General features: G+C 43.0%; 1 protein-coding gene across 1 annotated transcript in view; it reads left to right on the forward strand.

Moving 5' to 3' along the window:
* Positions 1–14,886, forward strand: part of GOLGB1 (golgin B1) — a 38,536-nt gene extending 23,650 nt beyond the window's left edge. Inside the window, exons 10-16 of the mRNA XM_083183183.1 lie at positions 529–2,293; positions 4,942–5,082; positions 5,452–5,583; positions 6,218–6,312; positions 9,139–9,264; positions 11,005–11,098; positions 13,853–14,886. Coding sequence (XP_083039309.1) covers positions 529–2,293; positions 4,942–5,082; positions 5,452–5,583; positions 6,218–6,312; positions 9,139–9,264; positions 11,005–11,098; positions 13,853–13,984 — 2,485 coding nt within the window. The 3' untranslated portion in view covers positions 13,985–14,886. The remainder of the gene's footprint in view (positions 1–528; positions 2,294–4,941; positions 5,083–5,451; positions 5,584–6,217; positions 6,313–9,138; positions 9,265–11,004; positions 11,099–13,852) is intronic.
* The last annotated feature ends 307 nt before the right edge of the window (positions 14,887–15,193 follow it).

Consider the following 15,193-nt stretch of genomic DNA (forward strand, 5'->3'; position numbering starts at 1 on the left):
ATAGTAACTATTGGCAAGAAAAGTATTCATATACATTTTGGGCTCCTCCCTTCAACGATAAATTTGTAGATACCATTTATTTACATAAGAGGGTTATAGTCAGGCTTTCAAAAGTTGCATTTAAAACATGAAAACAAAGTGTAATCTATATAGAAATTTTGCATTAAACCATCCAGTCATAGGTCATGTAAGTGTTTGAGTCCACAGAATGGTTTTTAACATACCTTTTTAATAGGCTAAAGATCTATTTAATTTAATTTGTTTACATTGTTAGCTTCTGGACCTCTTTTTAAGTGTGCATCTCCCCTCCTTATCCATGTTGTTGCAGCCTCTCCCTGTACCATTCTACCTTTGAGCCCTGCAAATGTTCCCTTGTAGCTGACATTCTGTAACCTTTTGTTACATTTGCCGAAATCCAAATGATACGGGAGACTACGTATTCAGGGGCAGAATTTAAACAAAAAAAAAAACATAAACTTCTCCGTCTTCTGGTCATTTGATTCTAATAACGTCCTTTTTTATTACCAGACTTCAATCAGAGAATAAGGAACTGATTGCAACAGGGAAGAGTGAGATGGAGGTTCTTGTTAAAGTGCGAGATTCCCTATTGGAAGAGAAAGCTATACTTTCATCCTGTCTGGAGAAAGAGCAGAATATGCATAGTGCCTCCCAGGAGGAGCTGAAACTGCGCAGTGAGGAAGCAAATTATAGGCTTGACCTTCTTGAAGCTTCAAAGAAAGAACTGAATGAGTTCAAATCTGAAAGGGAGAATATGCTGGCAGCCATAAAAAGATTAGAGGCGGAGGTCCAAGAATGGAAATTGCTTAATGAGCAGATCCAAAGTGACTTGCAGGCTTCCAAAACTCTTGTAGACCAGCTGCACTTAGAGTTGGAGCAGAAAGAGCAAGATGTGGTGCAGTTACTAAGTGCTCGTGATGAAGCTGTGAGTACAGCAGTTGGGCAACTGCATGATCTACATGCTGTTGAGTTCAAGGCACTAAAAGAGAGACTTGAAGAGGCTGAGCAGGAAAGAAGAACGCTGCAAGAGAAGATGGACAAATTAAAAACTATGTTCAAAGCCACCAAGGAAGAGGCTGATAAAAGCAAAGCTCAGCTAGATGCCTTCACAAAATCCATGTGCTCCCTGCAGGAAGAGAGAGAATGTGTGTTGAGTGACTACCAACAGCTGGAGCAGCGACATCTTGATGCAATTCTTGCTAAGGATGGGTTAATACAGGAGGCAGCATTGGAGAGCAACAAATTACGTGAGGAGTTGAGATTCCTTCATAGCCGCACTGATGACTTAAATGCACAGAATGCTAAATTGAATGCTCAGTTGACTCGATACCGGGAGGACTTGAAAGAGCTCATCTCATTGAAAGACTCACAACTGAAACAGCTCCTGGGAGAAAAGATACAGGAGATTGAAAGGTTAAGCCAAGAGCAAATTAACCAAGAGCAGCTGCTAAATCATGAGAAAGGTCAAAGAGAGATCCTGCAGCAGGAGCTAGAGGAAACCAAGAAAGCAAGAGAGGGACTGCAGGTGGAGGTTGACAGCCTGAAGCTCTGTGTATCTCAACTACAAACTGAGAATGAGGCTCAAGCGCACCGGCTTGGACAGGAGGAACAAGCAATGCAAATGCTGAAAGATGAGCTTTCACAGATACAAAAGGAATTGACACAAGTTAAAGAAGAAACCTCCCGAATTCAAGTAGAGGCCAAACAGCAAGTGCAGAGTGCAGAAGATGAAATGAACAAGAAGATGAGGAGCATACAGCATGATACTGGGATATTACGCAATGAGGCTGAGACAGCTGAAGAAAGGGTAGCAGAGCTTGCAAGGGACCTAATGGAAGCAGAGCAGCGACTGCTAAATGCAGGAGAAGAGAACTCCACTCTGAAAGCCCAGCTTCAGGCCTTTGGAGGGTCCATGAGATCTTTGCAGGACAGTCATGACTTGGCTCAGGAAGAAATTCAAAGATTACAGGAGCAGCTCAAGGAAGTGTCTGCCCTGAATGTGGAGCTTAGTACATTACGGACAGAAAGGGATAGCCTCAAAGTCATGCTGTCAGAGAGCAGGGAACAGCAGCACAAGATAGAAATGCGAGTAAAAGAGCTTACTTTGAGTTTACAATCGCAGGAAGAGGAAATAAACAGAAAGGCCTCTGATCTTCAAGTGTCACAGCAAGAGCTTCAAAATGTGTCCACAAGCATGGGCAGCCTGCAGGACAACTTTAAGGTTCCACGCAGGGAAGTGGAAAGAACTTTGCAGAACTCATACCAAAGCGATAAGGTACAGTAACTAGCAGTCACAACGTCATGGTTTTTAAATTTGTTTATAAAAAATTGTGTATTACCTTGTATATTCTATTACACACTGATCGGAAATCCGATGAGGTGTCATGCAGCTCTTCCTTTTATAGACTGTGCCCTTTTGTTTTTAAACTTAATATTACATATCCATCAGCCATATGGGGACAAACAAGCAGGAATCTTTAGGAAAAAATCTCCTTCTACAACTAGTTTAACCCCTTTTCATTGCAGGGTGAGTATTACAAGTCACATCAGACACAGGGAGTTGCGGACATTGGTGTTACCTTCCTCTCCTTTTTTTTATTTATATTTTTTTATTGAGTATTTGGTTCCCCTCTTGTTGTTTCTTACTGTGTTTCAGATCAGTTCACATCCATTTCCATCCCCAAACAGCCACAGGACCACCTAGTCCCCAGCACTCATCATCATTTGTCTCTGGTGCAGGTCGCACACACACACACACACACACACACACACACACACACACACACACACACACACACACACACACACACACACACACACACACACACACACACACACACACACACACACACACTTTTTTTTTTATTCAATAATTTTTATAAATTTTTACATAACAAACAACCCCCCCCCCCCCCCACACACACACACACACACACACACACACACACACACACACACACACACACACACACATATATAGCATAGGTGGTAAGTATAACAGACAAAATCACAAAGTTAGGCATATACAGTGTGGTGACGATTATAAGGGGAGAATTGAAGCAGAATGTGCTATACAATCGCATTTCTTTAGAGTAATACAGGATATGTAGATATCCGAGGGCGCCTACTCGGGTAAGGTTTGTGAGAGCATCACAGAGAAAACAAAGAAATGTTTACGCTTAAAATGACGTGGTTTGCAGTATAAAGTAATATGCCAATAATAACTATAGTAGCTAAGTTATTCTGTCCAACATTAGTATAAGTCAAAATAAACCTCCCCCTCAAACAACCAAAACAAACCTCCCCTATAAGCCCCACCCTGTACTACCCAGCCCCAACTAAGGTGTGCACACACACAAACCTTGGTGTGGCAGTCCTCCAATAACTGTGCTGCTAAGCCATTGCTCTGTAGAGTTTACATTTGCAATTATTCCAGATTATATGTAACCCCTTGTAGCCTTTCTGTGTATTCCTTGAGAAACAATATTTTAAAGAGATAGGTGAGGCGATGTATTAAGCCATGGAGAGCAATACAGTGGATAGAGATGAGGTACCAGCCAATCAGCTCCTCACTTTCATGTTACAGGCCTCTGAAAGGCTTAAGGCTTAGTACATCTGCATCATTGACTGTTGCATCTCATGTGATCCCTACAGTACTTGCAGATGTTGTGGACAATATGGTGATATACAATGATCACTAGAAGACACCTGTATTGTCACTATACTCCTTTGCCCTCCACCTTTTTAGTTTTGTTTGCTTTTCCCTACACCAGTCTCTGTCTTCTACTGGGATACTTGGTTTATAGCTGCTCTCCTATTGTGGACCATACAGTCATATGTGCTTTCTTAAAAACGACCCCATGACATGTTTTGGATGATTGCACAGTGAGTACACACAATATATAGTAGTTTGTCCAGGAGTTTTAGGGAGTTCAAGGGTAATTGTGAGATATACTGCATCGTTTGTATCGCTTGTATTATTTGCATGTCGTTTAGTGTGCACCCAGCTTAATTGTATCATATTCTGGCTGATTCTCATATCCGTATATCACTGGAGGTATTTTATTCACAAATAGTGGAGCATTAAAATGATCCCATGTGTTTAGATATAGTACTTATCCTCCCTATGGTGCATAGGCTGATACACTTGGTGCATTGTGCCTGGTCACAGGGTAGCATAATTTTCTGCAACGTGTCCCATTGTGGTTTAGTGCGGCATATGGAGTTGCCAGCGAGTGTAATGCTTATGTTTGTCCACCAGATGTCGCTTTTCACCATTACACATGAGTGAGGTGTCTGATACTGTACAATATAGTATAGTAATATGGTGCAAGAACTACTTTATGTTAAATGCAGTATACAGGTGTGGTGGCAGAGACACACTGATAATATAGTTTACAGATGAGTGCTGGGCTAGAGGATTGTTGAATACAGATCATGCACAGTAACTAGCAATATAAACATACCGTAAAGGCCGTGCAATTTTCCGTCTGCCTTCCACATGGAAGGCAGACTTGGGCTGCAGGTTGCTTTATAAATTCCCTTGGATCTTCACTATGAACATCAACATAATTAAAATATTTGCTTTCACGAATGCTGCTTCAGCGTCTGGAATGTCAACAGCCAATTAAATTCACTGAGCATAACTATATCACTGTAGGTGATCATTACCTGCCTCAGTGGCTGTCTTGGCTCAGTGCATTCGCTGATGGTTACCATGCCCTTATTCCTTGGGTTCGGTTCCTGCATGTATAAATAATAATATAACTGTCTCTCCCTGGCAGTAGTGGGGATAATGTTTATGAATGTCTGTTTGAGTTTAATTCCAGACTAATGTTTTAGTCCCCCATGCTATGGAATAGTTTGTGTAGATCTATAGCACGTTGAGCAGATCACAGCAGTTGAGCACACGTTCTCTTTCAGCTCTCCAATGATGGTTCCAGCAGTATATTGGAAGAGTTGCAGAGCTCCCAGGCGGAAGTGCAGAACCTAAATACTCAGCTCCGTGATACTCTTACACAAGTGCACCATAAAGAACTTCGGATCCAGCAGCTCAATGCCAAGGTCAGCAGTGACATTCCTGTGTATTTCTAAGTGCATTTACTTGTGGCTTTTCCCAGATGAGATATAAGAATGCCCATTCCATGGTTTTGATGCATACATAGTACAGTATTTTATGTAATTATGGCCCTTATAGTTAAGTTGGGCAATAATTTATAGTAGTAAACCATTGTGGAGATTGAGGGTATAGTAATGTTTTTAAGAAAGATTTGCTCTCTGTGTACATTTATAAAGAAAGGCCAACAAAGGTAATAAGTTTGCTGTAAGTTGTATGAAAGGCTGTGATATTTTGATAACGAGTTTATACTGTGTGACATTTAATATTTATATATCCACTATTATATTTCATTAGTTCCCAATTTATCTCTGCAGCTCTCTCAGATATTTGAGGAGAAAAATGCTCTGTCTGTGCAGCTGCGTGGCAGCAATCAGAACCTCAGAGATGCCATCAGCCGCTGTTCCTCTTTTGAACAACAACTACAAGAAATGCAACAAAAGAATTTGGTAAGAAAGGCCACAACGTTACAGCAGCAATCCAGTCTGCCATGGAATCACTATAATGCAGTTGGAATGAGAGGGAAAAATAAGCTGTTTGGGAGCAGGGAAATGTCTTGAGGTGCCCATAAACGTATATGAAATGGCCCTTCATATGTGTTTTACCTCCAGATCCAATCTGATGGCTGCCACAAGGATTTGTCAGCATCTATGGCAGTCAATGGCATTGCATATGATACATCATATGCAAAAGGGACAAATACGGTGTATCGCAGTTGGTGGGGTTTTGCATGCGATACCTTGCAGTAGTGTATGGGGTGGGTTTTACTGTTGGCAAAGATTTGTATTCCCTAATGGGAGCTGCCTGGGCACTATTTAATAGATCAGTTGTGTACTTTTGCTCTACGCACACAGTTACTAATACCAGCTTACAAGAGAAACTCCCTACTACTCACCATTCAATTAAATAAAGCCACACGTACAGTCTTATTAGATGGATCTGTTATTATAAGGGTCGCTGTACACTTATAAATCGAGTATAATTATTTTTATTATGACTCATGGCTGTAATGTGATCTGTGCTATATTCCACTAGAAAATAAATGTGATACCATTAAACATTGCTTTGTTAACCGTTCTTTAGGAGACATTACCAATTGATACAGCACCTGGAGCACCACAGGAGAAGAAAGAGCCCCAAACAAAGGCAGATCAACAACTGATGGAACTGGAACAAAGGTGGGCTATTTATAAAATGATCAATGCTAAAAAAACGATATCCACTACTTATGGATACATTCCAGTGGCCACAATAATTTTCCTCCTGAGAAAAAAAAACAAAAAAACAGGCTAATTTTTCACCGATGGTCATTATTGGAATATCCAATTAAAGCCTGTTTTGTTTCGGGTTTTTTTTTTTGGGGGGGGGGGGGGGGGGGGGGAGAAAAACATCCCAAGGCACACAAAGCATAATCACCGATAAGTGCCGGCTATCAGGGCTAATAGCATAGCCACCAGCGAGTCCATTCGCTAATTGGATACTGCCCTTAACCTTCTTTGCATCAGCTGACGTGTGTGTGTGTGTGTAGTATAAATGCTTTTCTAAAGCTGCTGCATTGTCACATATGAAAATATTTCCCTAAAGTTCCTTCCACTAGCCCCAATCTGCTACATGCAGCAGTTCTTTCCATCTGACCAATGCATTTGTGTATAGATAGATCTGAATGTAGCTCTAAACACTATAGGTGTTTGTTTTATTTATATTGTAGAGCACTATTCAGAAAATATGTAGCCATTTACACTAGTCCCTAGAATCAATACTCTGCAATCTCCCACATAAACATGTATAAACTAAGGTTAGTTATTGACAGAAGCCATATAACCTACCAGTTTGCTTTTAGATATTTGGGAGAACCTGCAGCACCAAGAAAACCCCCCATTCTAACAGAGAGAACATACAAACTCCACATCTGTGCAGCCATGGTTTGGCTATAATGTAGACCTTTGGTGTTTTGGGGCTATTAGAGTTGGTTAGCATATTTTCACCCTCATGCAGAACTCTACACATCTAGAGATATATCCAATAATACGTCAGGAGTGTGTTCCTGGACTTTGGGAATGAATATACGCAGCCTAGCGAGCCGATACCGAGACGGCACCCCGCCATATGCCCACCCTCCCCTCTCTGTTGGCCGAATCTGCTCACTAGAATTCGAGCGGCTGCGTTCGCATGCACATCCACTCGCATGCGGCCGAACGGGAGACAAATCATTCAATGGTCACTCAACATCGAATGATTTTTCACTGTTCGTTTAGAAATGTTATCCTGACTTTGTAGCGTACACTTTCCGACGAATTCAGGATGGGGGTTGATGTCATGTAGCGTCAGCCGCTCACCCCAAGCAACCATTGACAGGCCTGCATTCGCAGAGGTACACCTCCCTCCCCTCCAATCATAGAGAAAACACCCTGTCAAGCATGAAACTCATGCGCAAACCCCTAACATTGGACGACAGAATTAAGCGTTGTTTTTCCACCTGGCCTCTATCAAAAGATATACTGTACAGGTGCACATGAGTGTGCTGCTAATAGTACTATGCCTACGCATACTCCCCTGTCACTCCGTCATTCTGCCTCTCTAGTCACATGGATTCACAACTGGCCATACACACGCATATTTATCTTTAGATCTGGCTGGTTGGAGCAAAAACATGGTTATGGATGAGAGCGAATGACAGTTGACCATTTGCTTGGAAATGCTGGAAAACTGAAACTGTCTCTCATCCATAACCATGTTTTTGTTCCAACCAGCCAGATCTGAAGATAAATCTTACTAGTGTATGGGCACCTTAACCTACAGTTTAAATCATTTGTGCCAACTTCATGGCTGCCTGGTTGGCTAAATGGAGAATATGTGGGAAAGAGGGCAGGCCAGTGGGTGTGACGATGCAGTTGCTGCCCCTTCACTGCAAAAGCTGCTATTACCAGCATTGTCAAAGGGGGTCCAGGGGCACTATGCCGCAATTGTGTCATCTATCACCCAGACCGCCCACTTTCACTTGGTAAATGGGCAGCACAATGCAACTTGTTTTTCCAGGTGGCCAGGAGCACCACAGGGTTTTCGAGTACCTCCAAGATATTCCAGCAAATGGTTTAAATACGTGTGAATCTGAGCAGGACATCTCAAATCCCTAATTAAAAAAAATATTTAATATTAACCTCTTCAGTGGTGGGTTTTTCTTTGGCAGGACAAACCAAGAGGGGCTATTTGGCCAATCAGGGAGGGCAATCCAGAACTGGGTAGTGCGGATGGTTTAATGGTTCACATTACTGGCTCGCAGTACTGAGGTCATGGGTTTGATTCCCACCATGGCCCGAACTGTGCGCAGTTTGTGTACTCTCCCTGTGCTTGCGTGGGTTTACGCCATGTTCTCTGGTTTCCTCACAAAATATATTGAATGATTAAATGGCTCCTAACAAAAATCAACCCTAGAGTGTAATTGTGCGTGTACATGGGCAGACTATAGAGGGGGTGATGTGGTTCTGATCTGCCGACTAATTCCATGTTTCTATATAAAACATATACACAAATAAACAGCATTGCTATAACTAAGCATGAAATATGTCACTGTTTTATACAAAAGTACTTGCAAACATGCCTTTCATAATGTACCCCCCCCCCCCCCCCCCCAAGGCCCTTAATTGTCTAGATACATAGTTTGTTTCCCACTAGCAACTTGCTGACTGTATGCCCATATGTCAGGTACAGTTTCATTGAGTGTTAGTTTACCTCCAGCTCCTTACTACTACTTGCTTTTATTAGCCATAGCGATTTGCTCTACCCTACCTTTCCTCATTCCTCGCAACGCAACCCTTTCTTCAGTTCTAGAATTATGTTAATAGTTATCCTATGTACTGATGCTTAATATTTTAATGCTGCATATGCCTTTTTGTATCATATACATAAAGATAAAAAATATTGAGGAACAATAGAATTAACAGTGATTTATACTCTGTAATTAGAATGTTTATCTTTTTTAATCTGTTTTGCTGTTTTAACCATAGATATCTGGAGTTAAAGCAACAGAATACAGAGCAAGAACAAGTGAGGGCAGTTCTAGAGCAACAGCTGAGGGAGGAACGCCAGAAAGCAGATTACAGGATCCAGGAAATGGAGGAAAACCTGAAGAGGTACAGTACAAAATCATTAAGAATGTGATTGAGACCCCAGGAGAAGGGAAGAGATTGAAACCTCAATGCAAGCGAAAAACATTGTACTGAGAAGAATGTAAATTGAGGGAGAACACTTCAAAGGTGCAAAATTCTAAAGTGAATTTTTGGGAGTATATATTTTGGGCTGCACTTTCGCCACTCATAATTACTGTATAACACCATTTTTGTTGGAAAAACATTGTACTGTCCATGCTGCAAATATATGCAGTAATTTTATAAGCAGTTACTTAAAATAATCATACTGAAGGAAGACTTCAGTGCACTTTGTCAAGAAGATTGTTCAATCCATTTTGCACAGCATAAGCGTACTGGAATTTGCAACAGGTTGAATGATTATAAAGATATTATAGATTATATTTTTATTTCTTTAATGTATAGTATCAAGCAGCAGCACCACCCATGTAGTGTAGGGGGAGGGCACCACTTAGCACATATAAACATGAATGTAATCTATGTGCTGTGGGATTCCCACGGTGATTGGGTGTGCTGGGGAAGGTTAAAAGCCAGAAATATAGTAAACCTATTGAAAACTATGTAAAATGTATTAAAAAAAGACTAGAAATCATCGTAATTGCAATGAAAAAGCCAGCAAATCATGGTAAATGCATTGAAAAAGCAGGAAATCATACAGAAAGACGGAAATAATCGTAAAAGCATTGATAACGGCAATATTTATAGTATCCTATAATCCTATTACTTGTAATTGTGTATCCTGGAATTCCAGCTCAATGCTTGGAAAAAATTTAGAGGGAACACTAAAGGGGAAAACAGGCAAATGAGAGACCGTAAAGGTCGAACAAGTATAGAACTAAGCAATATTTTATCTAGAAAGAATTATCTGAAAAGTGTCTAACTAGTCCTTTATAGTTCATACATCTGAAAAGCCTATGACAGGAGAAAATATGTATATTAAAATTAAATATTAGATGGTGAAATGAGCTCCAACAAATGCTTAATGATCAAGCCACTGCTTCAATATTATTATTTTTACAAAAGCACATAAAGATGGTTTTACAATTTTCAATGCACCTTTAGTTTTCAACAATACACAAATTGAAAAGCAATAGACTAGTGATTGTCAACAGCCGCATATGTGAGGCATAGTACAGTGTTCTGACACACAGGTCATTATGGGCAGTACGGATGGTGTAATGATTAGCATTACTGCCTCACAGCACTGAGGTAATGGGTTTGATTTTCCACCATGGCTCTAACTATGCAGAGTTTGTATATTCTCCCCGTGCTTGTGTGGGTTTCCTCTGCAATCTAAAAATATACTGGTAGGCTAATTGGCTCCCAACAAAGAACTGGAAAGAGAAAGGATTGTCTCTTGTACAATATCATTTGCTGTACTATATCATTGTCTTTGGCAGCACCCCCAGCACTATAATTACGTATAAATACACCATAATAAAAATTTTGGGGCCATTCCTGGGTACAGTGAGTACCGACCTGTGCAAAAGAATTCTTCCCCCTCCCCTTTCCCCTGTGATCATCCTAATTGGCTCCCAACAAATTAACCCTAGAATGTCTGTGTGTGTGTATATATGTGGTAGGGAATATAGATTGTAAGCTCCACTGGGGCAGGGACTGATGTGAATGTTCAACTATTCTTTCTGTAAAGCGATGCGTAATATATGTGTGCGCTATATAAGAAACTGTTAATAAATAACTTTTACATTGTTATTTTGTATTTAGGGTGACATCACATGATTGGTCGGCATCTCAAGACCCTGTTGTGCCACATGAGCTGTCATTACTAATGGAACCACATGACACTGCAAGCCCTAAGGTGAATAATAGAATCATTATCTGTACCTGTCTACCATTGTACTCTTTATTCTCCTTTTTTTCTAAACTAATGAATGATCCAAATTTGTTTCCACTTCTAACTTTATATTTACCTACTTCCAATAACTATGATTTTTTTTTATTGCACAGTTTTAGGAAACCGATTGTATTTTCTGTCTGTTCATCACTTGGTTTAGCTAATAAAGGGGCAGATGTATTAAGGCCCCCATACATTAGGCCGACTTGTCCTTAGGACAAGTCGGACCCAATTCTCCTGTGAGCTGCCCGGCAGCTCCCTGGGAGGCTCACATACAATTTGGCAATTGATGAGCCAAATTTTACATGTGATAAATCGCTTGCGATTTATCACATGTCGGGGGGGGGGGGCGGGCGGTGATCCTCATCAGGGGGAGCAAGGGGCGGGCAGTGAGGGGCAGGGGGCCGGCCGTGATCCTCATCAGGGGGAGCAAGGGGCGGGCAGTGAGGGGCAGGGGGCCGGCGGTGATCCTCATCAGGGGGAGCAGTATGGAGGGCAGTGGGTCCCTGAGCGCTTAGCTGGCGGCACCGGTGAGTGCTGACCTGGCCGGGCGGTGTGATCAGCACAGTGCTGTCCCGGACAGTGCAGTGGCGGGTATTAGATTTTTAAAATACCTGTCAAATGACTGGCCGTTCTCTGATTGGCTGAGAGCATATGCCTGTCAGGTGGGCAGGCATATGCATACAGGGAGGTCGGACGTGATCTTATGTGCTAACCGTCCGACCTCCTGATCTGGTCTGATGCGCACGGGACCGTGGATTGGATCAGATATCACACACCTGCGATTTTGGGACGATTTTCACCCGGTTATCGACCTAAAGTGCCGAAATCAGATAGTGTATGGGGGCCTTTAAGCTTTAACAAGAGATAAATGCAAGGGTGATAAGGAGAGATAAACATCCAGCCAATCATCCAGCCAATAACTGCCATGTTACAGGCTGTGTTTGAAAAAAGTCAGTAAGGAGCTGATTGGCTGGACATTTATCTCTCCTTATCACCCTTGCATTTATCTCTTGTTAAAGCTTAATACATCTGCCCCAAAGTTTCAAATCATCATCATCACTGTTGGCCTCATTGGGACATGTGAGAAAAACATTTGGTAAAACATCGGAAACATTTTTTATCAGGGCTAATATTATATCGCCCTGTGTCTGTGCTTGAGGTATCTAACGTCTAAAGCTGGAAGCAGAGATGTCACAGCCGATGAAGCATGTAGCCAATGAGGAGCAGCAGAGACTTAATCCATGACAAAATGCAAAGTTTAATATAATATTGCCATCTTGTATTCAGGGCCGGATTTCTCCGGCCCTGAATATAGGCGGGGAGAGCGGGCTGTGTGTAGCCTGGTAATCCCGGGCTTTGCTCGCCGGGTCAGGCTGCAGCAGATGAGTGCGGGCTGGGCAGTGGCGGCTGCTCTCTCCAACCCTGCACTCCTACTGTGGCAGGCAAGCAGGGAGACAATTTCCGCAGCTGAGAGCTGCTCTGCCACTGCATAAGGTGCCCCTGCCCACACGGACTCAGTGGGGGGGGGGGGGGGGTTAATATTTGTGCCTAGGGATGGCCTGATCCCTAAATCTGACCCTGCCTATATTGGATTACTTTTTAATTTGTTAGCATCCCCCCTGATATTACCCAACTCAGTCTACTGCTTACTTTTTATTCTGCAAAGTTGTTTGGTACTTGTTACCTAGAACGACGCCCATCGCGGGCATCGCATGTACATCGCATGCCATTATAATGGCATGCGATGCGACCGATGCGATGCCCGCGATTTCACATAGAAATGAATGGTAAAAGGTAAATCGCGTCGGTCGCGTCGCATCGCATGCGGCCAAAAAAACGCATGCGATGCGACCGACGCAATTACCGCGATTTACATAGGGAACAATGTTAAATGGCCCAATTGACCCGATTTTACATAGGGAACAATGTTAAATGACCCACAGACCCCAAATAGCCACCCTGAAGTGTGAAATGGCCCCCCCAATTGTTAACGCCACCCCACGATCAACGTCAACCCGAAGCGTGGTGAGCGGCGGCGGTACGCGTCCTCTGACCTTTTCATACCCCCACTATCCACGTCGGCGTGGAGTTGAGAATAGAAAGTGTGGCGAGCCCGAAGCGTGGCGAGCGGACGCGGATACCTGTGAAGCCCACGAGGGGACACGTATACCTGTGAAGGTATCCGTGGCGCTCGCCATGCTTCGGGCTCGCCACACTTTCTATTCTCAACTCCACGCCGACGTGGATAGTGGGGGTATGAAAAGGTTGGAGGACGCGTACCGCCGCCGCTCACCACGCTTCGGGTTGACGTTGATCGTGGGGTGGCGTTAACAATTGGGGGGGCCATTTCACACTTCAGGGTGGCTATTTGGGGTCTGTGGGCCATTTAACATTGTTCCCTATGTGAAATCGGGTCAATTGGGCCATTTTACATTGTTCCCTATGTAAAATCGCGGTAATCGCGTCGGTCGCATCGCATGCGATTTTTTTAGGCATCGCAAGGAAAGAAAATCGCGTTGGTCGCATCGCATGCGGCCAAAAAAATCGCATGCGATGCGACCGACGCGATTTTTTTTTTCCTTGCGATGCCTAGGATCAAAATCGTCGGCGCCGTTCTAGGTAACAAGTACCAGTTGTTTTATTTCTCGCTTTAAACTCTGCCATTGGCCAATATAACTGTACCATACTTATTGCCCTGGCTATGTTTGTTTACAGGCCCGAGGTTCATCGCTGCGAAGATTACTACGACTTCTCTTCTGCTCTCGTACCAAGACCCCTCTGCTTACTTCTATATATGTCCTGATCATCCACGTGCTACTATTGCTGTGCTTTACAGGACATCTCTGAGAAACCTATACCTTGCCTCACAAATACCACCTGGGAGCTGAGGGGTGACATTACCACATGCATGCTGCATTTAATCGGGATTAGATATAAGCTCACAGCTTGTGCCAAGAAATTATTTTTGTATTTCTTCTTTCTTAATGTATCCTGTGTTGTGACAACACTGAAGCCATGGTGTGACATTGTAACACTGGCTCAGGGATACAGCTCATCAGTTGCTGAAGTGTGTGTTGAGTATAACCAATGGAAGTTTCCAAGACATTTACAGCTTGCAATAATATTGCTACCTCTCAGTAAGGCCGTAACCTTGGGATGTTTTCTCACAACAACTCCTTGGAATCCAGGTGAAATGTAACATCTGCTCCAAGTCACCTTTGTTGCCTTTCACTCAACTTCAGAGTCTGATGTTATACCCCTTGGCACCTCACAATTGCTCTATAACCCTCCGGGGCCATTTGTGGTCCTTCACCCTGCAACGGTTGTGCAGTACAATTGCACTAGATGGGAGTAGAAAAATGATTTGCGCCTTTTGTAAATGAAGTGTGTAGTAACTGTCTCTTCGTAAAATATAACCAATTCCATTTTTTTTTATCTTCTGAAAGGACTGCAAATTACTTTATTTATTATTAATGGAGGCAATCCAGCATTTCAATCCATTTACATGTACATTTGAGAAAATACATAGGGATTACTTTATGCAAATGTATGCACAAGAGTTGCGGTATTTCTGCATCAGGCACATCTCTAATAACCAATTATATTTGTTCATCAATGAAATGGTCAGAATAACGAGCAGCATCGAGTAACTTACTGGATAGTACCATGTTGCCTGCAGGACCGCCAATAGGGGGGTACTGTGGGTAAAGCTGTCCCAGGCCCGGGCAGCTCGTTTTGCCCACCGCAAACCCCCCCCCCCGACTGCCTCCGCTGCGCTGCACAAAGCAAGTCCTAGAGCGCAGGCATATTCAACCCAGGATGCCAGCGGGCAATTAAAATGCTGCATCGGCTTCTGAGCCAATCAGAGTGGCTGCTGGTATGTGAGCTCTGATTTGCTCACCAGCTGGTGCTGCATTTTAATTGGTCACAGGCATCCTGAGTTGAAGAAGCTTGCGCTCAGAGACCTCTGGGTTGCAGCTCAGTGGAAGAGGAGATGGGGGAGCAGGAGCCGGATTACAGTTAGTCAAGTGAAGAGGGGGGGGGGGCGGGGCCCGC

This window comes from Crinia signifera, chromosome 4 (genome assembly GCF_055691185.1).
Source record: "Crinia signifera chromosome 4, ASM5569118v1, whole genome shotgun sequence".
NCBI classification, from domain to species: Eukaryota; Metazoa; Chordata; class Amphibia; order Anura; family Myobatrachidae; genus Crinia; species Crinia signifera.